Here is a 13297-nt window from a genome sequence, read left to right on the forward strand (position 1 = left end):
CTAGACAGTATATTACTGACTCTTTATCTTTCCACCTTAGGTGGTAGCACGCTTTCATCAGAAGCTATGAAAGAATTTCTGCAGGGGAAATTACCTCAAAGTCAGTCACAGAAAACTATATCAGAAATGAATCGGACTTCTTATCTGGTCACCAAAGCCCGGCGGGTAAGTGTCTTGTATAACTTTTAAAAACTAGTTACCTATAATGTCTCTTTTTTAAATTGATATACAATTTTCATGTCATATTTATTCAGTTTTTCTTTTAGCTCAAAAATGCAAACTTATTATATTTATGTTTATTTACCTACTCAAATATGCTTTCTTACCAATGTGTATATGTATGTATGTATGTATATGTATGTATGTATATATATATGTGTGTGTGTGTATTTAAAGTATTATAGTAATAATATTAGGGAATAAAAACTTATTCCAACCTTACAGGCAAAAATCGGTATAATATTGCACCAGATTTCGTAATATATAATATATATGTATATAACTAATTTAGAGATGAACCACCACTTAGTTGACTGAGTTGTAGAGTGGTGGTTCGTCTCTAAATTAGTTATATATGTATGTATGTATGTATTTATGTATGTATATGTATATATGTGTATATATGTATGTATATATATGTGTATGTATATATATGTGTATGTATGTATGTATATATATATATATATATATATATATATATATATATATATATATATATATATATATATATATAGTCAATCTAAACAAGAACAAGCAAGAAAAAACAACGCGAGGACATGGAACAAGTACTGTGTTATTGGATGCTCAGGAAAGGAAAGAAATATATGTATCTCTCTGTTCTCTCTCGCTATATATATATATATATATATATATATATATATATATATATATATATATATATATATATATATAAACAAAATAAGAGAAAAAGCCAATGATTATAATGAATAGATGCTACATGGAATTGAAATAATTAGTAATTTGAGAAATGTACTTATTTCACCCTATAACCAGATATATCCAATAATAGAATCAGACTTTAGATATATATCAGTTTATGCAAAGATACTAATCATTCATCAATATGTGAAAAATAAAATTAAGAATATTTTATTGTAAAAACATTACTTTCATTTTCTGTCTGAAATGAATTGTATTACTAGATTAGTATCTTTCTTTTATTGTTTCTTAGAATTATTTTTGATTTTTTTTCTAATGAACATCTGCAATTGTTTGTGTGAACTTAGCCTGTGGCCTTAGTTATTGACTTATACAAATTTCTTTTATGATATTTCATGATGCTAAATAATATCAAATAACTTGATAAAACTCAGTTTGAAGCTAAAACTTAATCTGATTTTGCCTCAGATTCTAACAAATTTTTTTTAAAAATAAGAAATAACAGTTGGAATTAAGGCATTCGTTGTTGGAAAGCAAGTGTAATGATATCAAAAGACAGCTTAAATTGTTTAATGACATCACCCTGTCTTTTAGCTGAGGTTTTAATTGTTTGAAAACTCTAATGGATTCTCTCAGTGGTTGTATTTTCCTTTAGTAAAATGTTTGTATAATCCAGCTTTTATTGTTCCACTTAACACCTTACAGTTTTATTACTCTAGTACAGAACTTTTATTCAGATAGACAATAGCTGCTGTTGTTAAAATGTTTTACCTCTTCTGAGATGTGTATTATTCAATTTCCAATCTTACTGTTTGTTTTTTTTAATTAATTTATTGGATTTATATCATAAACTGAATACAACTAGTTTAATACTAATTTGAGAGGTTTCTTATTGCTAAATAGCAAATGTCATATTGTTGTTGCTACTGCTGTTGTGTAAACTAGAGATCATATGGATTCAGTAGCTATTGACATCATGGATAAATCTACTTAAGTCTATAAACAAACAAGAACAAAAAACTAGAAATGTCAGATATTAAAACTTCCATTCTGCATTTTATTCTTCTCTCTATTTTTCTATTAATGAATTACTCAGATTTATTTGCATCTTTATATATGTCATTTCATTTATGTTCATGAGTTTTTATTTAAGTAGGTATCTGCTCCTCTTTGATAATAATCTGTCTGTATGACTTAAATAAAATCTGTTTAGATTTATTTGTTCAATTTGAGAAAGAAAAAATTGCTGTTTCTAATATCATTGTTCTTTTTATTTCCCTTTCTCCCTCTCTCTCACCAACCTTAATTATAAATAATATTCTTAGAATAATCCTGTTAAAATCAAATGATTTTATTATATATTTTACCACATCACCAAATCCTACTGGTTGGTTGGCTGGCTTGTTGGTTGACTGAATTGATTGACTGATGATAGTTTCCTGTAGTTATTAATAGAGTTTAGTGTAGTCATCTCTTTCACTCAGAGTGTTATGTTGCTTGATCAACACCACCTAATATGTGGTACCATCGTTCTTCCTGTAAACATCTCACTGTTACACATCTACTAAACTATACTCAGTTGCTTTACTTGTAGTTGTCTTCTAGTATTCTAGTTATAGTCTTGTTTCATTTTATTTATATCACTTGTTACTATGACCGAATGCACTAATACTCACAATCTATGTAAACTGATAGAGCTGTCAAATGAGTTATAAGGAAATACCACTGCTATTTTGCCACTTATCTTGAAAAATGAAGAGGATTAATTGAAAGGAAAAAAAATCTATTTGTTATCTCTCACATGTCACAATGTTATTGTGTAACATTGAAAAAACACTATCTTCCATTGTCTGATGATCTACTTCACTGTAGAAGCAATAAACATGTGGATTACATGCCAGTTGTTGATGTTAAGTGCTACAACACAAGTCAGTTGGTTTATATAGGAATAGTAGTTACAGACTATGAAGGGCATTTTTTTACAGCTCACAACTGTTATTGAAGATATTTTTACAATGGATTCTGATATCATTGCTGATTGGAAAGGTCCTCTTCATGATCCTGACCGTATCAAATTATGTAGGATGGTAGGTAACTGTGCACAGCTACTCATTTCACTAATCATGTCTTACACAAAATGGTTATATAGAATTTGTTTTGGTTTTTTTTTCACATTTTCCCACACATGCCTTAACATACCTGCAGCTTTAGCACTTCCTGCTTTCAATTTTACCCGAGTCCTTTAACTGCCTTTTTTCTATTGAGACATTGTTGAGAGCCAAATTTGATACTTTACAAAACATGTTTAATAGTTCATAGTTTTAAGTTCAATTTTGCCTTTCGCCCTTCCAAATTCAATATTAGTAGTAGTAATATACTGTAGGTGATTCAATCAACCATATATCTCTCAACAAAAAAGGAAAAAAAAAAAAAAGATTTTTCATGAAAAGATAAATATATTCAGAACATTATTATGCCAATTTCTCACCTTTTTTATAGAGATTCATGTAAAGTTCTTTTATAGAATCTCTTTATTTTTCTTTGTTCCTTCCGTTTAAACTGGATCATCTGAAAAATATGTTTTTAAGTCAGTTGTACTATGTTTATTTATTCATATCAATGCAGATATTACAATTTTGTCACAATCATCATATTGTATTGAGGTCAGTTGATTAGTAGAATAATTAGTGTTGGAAGAAATGCTTTGCATATTTGTTCGGAATTTTCATGTCCTGAATGCAAATTTCACTGAGTTCAACTTTACCTTTCACCCTTTCGTAGTCAATGAAGTAAATATCAGTCAAGTATTGGAGTCAATGTAATCAATACCCTCTCATCAAAATTGCCGGCCTTGTGCCTAAATTAGAAACTATTATTAAAAGTAACAAACTGACACTTCAAATCCTATGGAGGTCATCTTTGCCTTGCCTCCTTTCCATATCAATAAAATAAAGTACCAGTCAGGAACTGAGGTTCATGTAATTGACTTCCCTTCTCTTCAAAATTGCTGGCTTTGTACTATAATAATAATAACAATAACATTCTCACCATCATCATTATTTATTATCATCATTATTATTAGTAGTAGTAGTAGGGAATCCATTCATTGTTAATAATGTGAGAGTATCTAGGACAAAAAAAAAAAATCATGTGTCTTAACTACAGTTTGAATTTTCTTGGATAACTAGTAATATGAACATACTGCAGACAATATTAATTAACAGGGATCATATAATGATTTACCGAAGTCTCCTCACCCCATTCTGTGGATCATTCATCTTCATCTTAAGTAAATAAAATAAAAACTTAATTTTTATTGTCTTTTCTTTTTCCAGTTGATAGTTTGAACGTAAAGTTGATTTGTTTTTATATATGAATACCTATATACCATTTAAATAACTTTTTTTATTTACATAAATAATAATAATAATCTATAAATAACTAAATAATTCTCATATTCAGTATATTGATTAAATTGTTATTTTCACTAGTAATTTCTTACTTTGGGTGTATGTAAAAATGTCAAGTGGTGGGGGTGAATTTGATTGCACCCATCCTTAAAGCTAGATATTTTTATTGCTTTACTTCATTAGTTTTTGTGATGTGTATTTAGATAATTTATTTTTATTACTTTCATTTAGTCAAAATAATTTTTAATGTAACTTGTATATCAATTTCTCTAAAACATATATAAAAGTGATTTCGTCTTTTACGTTCTTCTCCTCTCTCTCTCTCTCTCTCTCTCTCTCTACTTTTCTGTCTGTCTGTCTTTCATATGCATTACTTCCACATTACAGATAAAATTTATATATACTACATAAATATCAATTTTCTAATCAAATTAGGTCAACCACTGCCTTTTTCCTTAATCAGTTTCCCAGGCAGCTACTGTTATTTCATCTCTTCCTTCTCCCCCTCACACTTCTCTTATCCCTGCTCTTTTCTTTTCTCCTCTCTCTTCACTTTCTGGTTTTGCTGCATTCTTGACATTGAAAAACAATATAATGCTGACAGAGTGAATGGGTGAGTGAGATAGTATTGCAGAGAAGCTGGTCAGAGGTGTGTTCATTGCTCTTTCTCCCCCCCCCCCTCTCTCCTGGATTTATCAGGAGAGACATTGGGCCTTCTTTCTATGCCTGTTGCATTTCCTTAGTTAATCAAAAAATTCCTTTGTCTATTAGTGTGCCTTATTTTCATTATAGTTCAGTCACTTCATCATTATCATTATCTTGATTTTGTCAGACCTTCATAGCATACCAGGCAAAATGTTTAGCAGTATTTTGCCCGTTGCTATGTTCTGAGATCAAATTCTGCCGAGGTCAACTTTGCCTTTCATCCTTTTGGAGTTGATAAATTAAGTACTAATGAAACACTGGGGTCAATGTAATCGAATAGGACCCTCCTGCAAAATTTCAGGCCTTGTACCTTTAGTAGAAAGGATTATTATTATTCCTTTGTAACACAATGTAGGTAAAAATGCACTGGAGTCTTTAGTCATCTCAGTCACAACAAGGACCTCAGACAGATAATACTTTCCTTAAGATGTGCACTGTGTCCAATAAGGCTGCTTTTTGCAAGACATCAATCTTGCATGGGATTTCCAGTTGCCTTGAGAAGTCTTGAAGTTTCAATGGAATTGAGCCCAATGCGCTGATCACCACTGGTATCACTTTTACATTACCTTCTCGCATTTCATACAATCTTGCCATCATTACCACTTTCAATTCAGAGTACTTGGTGATTTTTTCAACCTCTTTTCTCACAACATTCATGTCATTTGGTTTGGCTACATCAATGATTTGTATTATCATCATCATCATCATCATTATTATTATTATTATTATCGTCATCATCGTCATCACCATCATCATCATTATTATTATTTGTCTTGGTTTAGCTTTAATTCATATGAGTTACACCCAAGTCTCAACCTGAGATGTTATGGGGCAACAAGATTTTGCATCTGGTGGCGGCGGTGGTCCTTTGTACTAAAGGCACAAGATCTGAAATTTTGGGTGAAGGGGCTAGTCAATTACAATGACCCCAGTGTTTCTCTGGTACTTAGTTTATCGACCTTGGCAGAATTTGAACTCAGGATGTAGTAACAAGCAAAATACTGCTAAGCATTTATTTTGTCCAGCAGGCTAGCAATTCTGCCAGCTCACTGCCTTAGTAATGGAACTCTAGTGTCATTGTGACATAAGTACAAGTTAAAAGAGTTTTGTTTACATAGATCTGCATGTGTCCAAGTGTTTAAATGTGTATGTATGATTTTGTCATAATAATGTATAAGAGTGTCAATGTTTAAGACAATATCCATTTGTAGACAACAGTTTAAGAATGTATAAAAAAATAACCAGGATTTATTTTAGTAGAAACTGAACTGTGTGCCTCTAGTCAGGGAGGAAAGGGCAGCTCCCCACCAACTTTTTTTTACTATTTACTCAGGGAAGGAAAGGACAACATACATCATTTGTTTTTCCTTTCTTGACTGCTGAGACCGGTACGTGGGAAAGGAAGCATTTACACACAAACTGGAGATATCACCTGAATGCTTACAGCGGAGTGAACTCCATCAAAGTTACCTGGGAGCCAGATCAGCGATCTCAGAACAAAATAAGCCAAAACGAACTATGCAAGGCATTTTGCCCTACATTCAAATAATTCTGCTAAATCACCAACCTAGATTTTAGTTAATTTTTTAGTTGTTCATTGATTGGTTTCAAACATCCAGCTGTGACACTTCTGGGGAAACACACACACACACAGAGTGAGAGAGAAAAAGAGCAGTTATGTAATTGAAGAGTCGAAAATTCACTGAAAATACAGTTACATTCACTTTCAATTTATTTTTTTGCTAGTATTATCTATATATATAAAAATATACTATAAATGTCAATAATATATCATCATATGATCTAGTCTCTAACATTATTCTATCTCTTTGTGTGTATATTTATAGCTTGTGTGTATGTGTGATTGTAATATAAATATGCATTTTCATCTAATAAAGAATATAACATACTTTATTTCTTGAAGTAGTGAGTACTTTCTATCTGTAAACTTTGTACTTAGGAACAAACACATAGGAATGTGCATGTGTTTAATGGGATTTTATACATACATACGTATATAAATTATTAAAATTTAAATAATAAGGGTGATAAATTAGATATTAATTTAATTAACACCAATTTAAAACCAGTGGCCTAGCATAAAGAAAATTCTGAAAATTCAGAAAAATTATATTACATATATATGAGATAGGGATGACCACTAAGTGGACATCTATTATACTAGAGATTGACCCTCTACGGTCAAACCACAAAAGAAAAGAATGTTCTCTAGGGAAATTTAGCACACACCAGAACATGAACGGGCAAGACAAATGAAAATATACAAAACAAAGAATTAATTGTAGACCAAGTTTCGCACATTAATGAATTAATGTAATTTTTTACTTACATAACCCATCCTAGGCTCATTAGTACAACCGTTCAATTCAATATAATTTGGGACTTTTGAAAATAACCCCAATGTAATCGGTAGAACTGTACACATATCTAATTTTATGTGGACAATTCGTGTATTGTTCTGCAAATTATATTGAATTGAACGGTCATACTGATGAGCCTCGGATGGGTTGTGTAAGTAAAAAATTACATTAATTCAATAATGTGCAAAACCTGGTCTATGATTAATTTTTTATTTTGTATATTTTCATTTGTCTTGCCCGTTCATGTTCTGGTGTGTGCTGAATTTCCCTAGAGAACATTCTTTTTTTTTTTTGTGGTTTGACCGTAGATGGTCTATCTCTAGTATAATGGATGTCCACTTAGTGGTCATCCCTTCTCATATGTACATACATATATATATAAATACATATTCTTTTGTTCTTTTCTTTTACTCTTTTACTTGTTTCAGTCATTTGACTGTGTCCATGCTGGAGCACCACCTTGAAAGGTTTTAGTCGAACAGATCAACCCCAGGACTTATTTTTTTAAAGTCTAGTACTTATTGTATCAGTCTCTTTTGCTGAACCATCATGTTATGAGAATATAAACACACCAACACTGGTTGTCAGAGGGTGATAGGGTGATAAACACAGATACAAACACACACAGACATATATATATATATATATATATATATATATATATATATATATATACACACACACACACACACATACACAATGGGCTTCTTTCAGTTTCCATCTACAAAATCCACTCACAAGGCTTTGGTCAGCCTGAGGCTATATTAGAAGACACTTGCCCAAGTTACCACACAGTGGGACTGAACCTGGAACCATGTGGTTAGTAAGCAAGCTGCTTAACACACTGCTACACTTGCATCTATATATACGTGTGTATGTGTGTGTGAAATTTCATTATACATAAACACACACACACACACACACACACACATATATATATATATATATATATATATATATATATATATATATATATATATATATATATATATATATCCATCCATCCAATTTTTGCATCTGAAGATCATGAGGAGGAGTAGCATGCCCTCAAGTAGTTATGTGAATTGATCCTTGATGCTGCAGAGCATTTTTTTTCTTGTCAGTGCTTAATAGTTTTAAATTGAGGGTCAGTTCACATAATCCAATTCTATTCTATTGACTTGCAGATCTGATTACAGTGACTCTATTGGCTAAAATGACTAGTGACCAGCAAACTGTAGGTTTTACATTGGCATGGCCTTATTTTAGGTAAATTGCCTTACAAGGCTAGAGATCTCAGCTCTACCTACCCTCAAGTTACTGGAAGGGTGTCAAAGAGGGCATTGGATCATCTGAAGGATTCCACTCTTTGATTTATTGTTGAGTGACTTCCTTAGCCTTTTACCTTCCCAGGGCACTCACATGATATAGTAAGGACAGACATTCCATTATATATACAAGTATATGTATATATAATGCAATTTTTTTATTTATTTTAATTGTTGTTAGTCCTGGTAGACCAAACTTATAATCAAAGTCGTTTTTATCCCATGTTTCTGCATAGCCAAAAGTTTACTTCCTTTTTCTTGATGATAGAATGTGATTTGAAGAACGTTTGACTTCTATTTCCAGTGAGTAAAACTATCATCTTTTGGTTTGCTTATTGTGTTGGACTTGATTTTATTTTAATGATGGACAAAGCAGGATTGAACAAAAAATGACTGAATCAATATTTTTATTATTTCTTTTAATAATGCTTAAAAAAATTAGGTACATGAATTGTATGTTTAAGTGAGTATTATTTTCACTGCCATGTTTAGTTCATGTACTTTCACAAAACTTGATGTTAAAATATTTGAACAGAGAGTTGTGTGTCTACATACATATTTATGTGTGGATGGATAGAAACAAAGGGAATAAAAATGAGAGCTAGTATGAGAAACACTTATTTCCAAATAGTGCATAGTTTAGTTCCTTCTAAAAAGATTTTTGTTGTTTTTAGCTCCCTTGGTATGTAACCCCATCAAGACCAGTTGTTATGGAATTTGGTGTCAAAGGTGATGGAGATGGTACGTTTGTCTACAAACAGATATTGTTTTACACAAACACTCTCTTACAAACTCTCTTGCACATAAAATAATAATAATAATGAAATTATTGTGTACAGTGCTCAGGTGCACTACAACTCATCAAAGGTTCATGTACAATACATAGAATTATGTTCAAAAGTCAGGAAAGTAAACAGTGTACGAGTCATGATATACATGTGTGCATGTATATGGAGGGGGTGGGGTATCAATTGTAGTGTTGGCAAATTTCAGGAAGGATGGAGGTTTTAAAGGATGCAATGTCTTGGCAACTAACAACTGATGCAGGTAGTTTGTTCCATGCTTCAGCAACTCTGAGTGAAAAACTGTGTACCATCATGTGACAGAACTGAAAGAAGAGTGAAAGCTGGTGCAGAAGAAAGTACCCACCGTGTTGAGAAGTAGGTATGTAACACCATCAAGACCAGGAGAGGCATAGTTGTGCTTATTCTTAAGGTGACGTCACAGCATTGCAGGTGTAAATTCCATAGTTGTTATGGAATTTGGTGTCAAAGGTAATAGAGATGGTACATTTTGGTTTTCGACAGTAAAAATGCTTGCATAGCATTCAGCAATGAGTTTTGTGCATTCTTTGGGATCATCAGTAATCTGGCTTGTGTGGGGATTACGAAGAGGACCAACTGGAGAGAGAAGCCTCTGCTTTGAACATACATATTTCCAGAATACCTTACTGTCCGGGTTGGTTGCTCAACACTCTCCTGCACACACGCACTTGCGCGCGCACACACACACACACACACACACACACAGAGGAAAATAAACAATGAAATGGTCTTGCATTCAGTTTCAATTTCTGTTAGTAACAAGCTCTAAGGTAGTAATTCTCAATCTTTGTGATGCACTAGAGATCAAATGAAAATTGCTGACACATTTCACACGAAATGCTTAAAGCAAAAAGTGTCATTTAAAAGTTAAATATTCAAAAAGAAAATATATGGTAAATTATTGTTTTCTTCTTTTCACTAATTATACTTGTGTATGACAAAATTATGAATAGCATCTTTTGCAAGATGCTCAAGCATTAGCATGGATTTTCTAAAGCTTAAATTCATCATCATCATTATTATTGCCCTATTAATATCCACTTTTCCATACCCACATGGATCAGACAATGTTTATAGAGGTAGATTTTCTATGACCTGATTCCCTTCCTGTTGCCAACCCTTACCTGTTTCTAAACAAGGTAATAGTTCCCCTGTGGCCAGACATATTTTCTTGGAATATTAGAAATGAATGACAGTCACTGACAACAATCCACAAATATGCTCACACTCACACACATACATAAATATATAGCAGTTTTAAAAATTGCAGCACACCTAATTGAAAACCCCAATAAGTACTTTTTCCTATTTGTGTTTTAACCCGATATATTCCAATATTGATATAAGTGTGGCCAATTGACAGGGTTGTTAAAGCATCAGATAATTGCTTTGCATTAATTGTTCTGGCTCTATCTTTCTCTCTCTGCCTTGAACTCAAATCCTGTTGCGGTAAACTTTGCATTTTGTCCTTTAAGGATTGATTCTTCCCTTTCTCTCTTTCTTTTAGTTTATCTGTTTTTCTCTCTTCTGGACAAAATCAGTTGTGGTCAGACCTGGTGTGGAGAGGGAAACCAAGACAACTCTACATCACTTTAGTGTCCTTGGAATTCCAACAAGGAGTTGAGGGCCCAAAGCAAGACATAAGTACTTGCTTTGAATTCTTACATATCCTGAGGAGTGCTTTAGAAAAGATTTTATGCTTTTCCTTTCAAGAGCAGCAGTTATTTTAGTATTGATTATTTAATTAATGTTGGTTAAGGGCTTTTCACAAATAAATTGGATTGAAATTTATTAAATTGCATATTATATGTTTTTTATGTGTGTTAGTACAAAGGTCCACCATTTTGTTCATAAGGAATCAGGGAATTTCATAATGATACTTTGTAAAATATATAAAGTAGAAAATTAATGACTAATAGTAATATTCCTGTATATGATGTTCATTGTCTTTTCTCCACTCCCTTATATGGTCATTGTTGTCATCATCAATTTCATTTGACATGCTTTTCTCAGTCTTAATTTTCTCATCCCACATTGCTAAATCATATTCAGTAATTTGACTAGAATTAAGTTTATTGGTTCCAACTTTCCTATAGTTTGATTATTATTGTTTTACTTACTATCCACTCATCTACTAGTACTATGTAAGCAAAGTCTTCAGGATTTACCCTCATATATTTCAAAACTTATCTTACTCATAAAACAGTATTTTTATATACTTTTCAGATAGACCTGTAAATATTACAGTTTAATAGAATGAGTTTCTGAGTTCAAATCCTGCTAAGGCTGACTTTGTCTTTCATTCTTTGGAGTTGATAAAATAAGTGGCAGCCAAGTACTAGGGTCAATATGATTGGCTTTTCCTTCTCCTAAATTTTGTAGCCATTATCAGAAATCAATAATATGAATTACTAATTACCACTTGTACAACATAATTATTATTTGAATTGAAGTTTATAAAATGTTTGCTGTATGATCCACTGAAGCTTCCAAAGTTATTACAGCAATGAGTCATTCTCAGATTTAACTACTCAAATAATGGGTTCAACTAACAAGTTATAGCAGATATCATATTAGTTTTAGTCTGAAGGAAATGGTGTGTGACATAATTGGGTAAAATTTTCAAGTAGTTATCAATTGAAATAAGACAGACCTTTTTTTATGATTATGAATTTTCCATCTGTATCTTTATGGTAGCATTTAGTTTCAGACTGTTCTATATACAAGCTGCTATGTTCAATCTAAACTGCTCCAAATAATTAGCTTAGGGATTGGTTGCTTTTTAAATGTATGAGTACATGTGTGTGTTCAATATTATTAGATAGGTGGCAAATTGACAGAGTATTCAGAACACAGGACAAAATATTTTGTGATATTTGTTGTAGTTTTCTGTACTCTGAGTTTAAATATCACCAAGACTTTACTTTTTATCTTTTTGGAGTACTAGTCCACGGTGATAGATTGGAAAACTTTTCAGAGCAGCAGGTGAGATACCTTGTGGTATTTGTTTCAGCTCTTTGTCTTCCGATGTCTTGGATGTTAGACTTAAGCCACTGCCTGGGTTAATACATCACCTAGTACTCCTTTAATGTGGAGGTACAATGGCCCAGTGGTTAGGGCAGCGGACTCGCAGTCATAGGATTGCACTTTTGATCCCCAGACCGGGCGTTGTGAGTGTTTATTGAGCGAAAACACCTAAAGTTCCACGAGGCTCCGGCAGGGGATGGTGGCAAACCCTGCTGTATTCTTTCACCACAACTTTCTCTCACTCTTACTTCCTGTTTCTGTTGTGCCTGTAATTCAAAGGGTCAGCCTTGTCACACTGTGTCACGCTGAATATCCCCGAGAACTACGTTAAGGGTACATGTGTCTGTGGAGTGCTCAGCCACTTGCACATTAATTTCACAAGCAGGATGTTCCGTTGATCGGATCAACTGGAACCCTCGACATCGTAAGCGACGGAGCACCAACAACAACTCCCTTAATGTATTCAATGGAGTTCACTTTGTTGCAAATATTTGGGCCAAGTCAGTTTGAGAATAACTTTTCTTCCTGTCTTGAAGGCCCTGAGAAAAAAATATAGGCTCATGAATACTGCCTTTCATTACCAATGCAGAAGCATGTAGAAAGAAATAATTTTCATTCTTGCTTTCTATAAATGTATCTAGTAAAAGTTCTTTTGACCTAGAGTGCACTTATTGATTAAGATAAGGGTCTGTAAACTCATCATACTTAATATGCATGGTTTTAAGTAGTGTATGTATAACTAC

The 13297-nt window shown here is 32.5% G+C and overlaps 1 protein-coding gene across 10 annotated transcripts in view; it reads left to right on the forward strand.

Moving 5' to 3' along the window:
* Positions 1–13297, forward strand: part of LOC106874706 (uncharacterized) — a 777908-nt gene that overhangs the window by 615558 nt on the left and 149053 nt on the right. For 8 of the 10 annotated variants that reach the window (XR_016241515.1, XM_089350800.1, XM_089350798.1 and 5 more), the window contains one exon: positions 41–165. Coding sequence is in view for 7 of the 10 variants with exons in the window: in XM_089350800.1 (XP_089206926.1) it covers positions 41–165 (125 nt within the window). In the remaining 3 variants the exon portion in view is untranslated. Of the gene's footprint in view, positions 1–40; positions 177–13297 lie in introns of all 10 variants that reach the window. The other 2 variants (XR_016241517.1, XR_016241516.1) reach the window with 1 other exon arrangement.

This window comes from Octopus bimaculoides, chromosome 4, assembly GCF_046866305.1.
Source record: "Octopus bimaculoides isolate indiv1 chromosome 4, ASM4686630v1, whole genome shotgun sequence".
Taxonomy (NCBI): domain Eukaryota; kingdom Metazoa; phylum Mollusca; class Cephalopoda; order Octopoda; family Octopodidae; genus Octopus; species Octopus bimaculoides.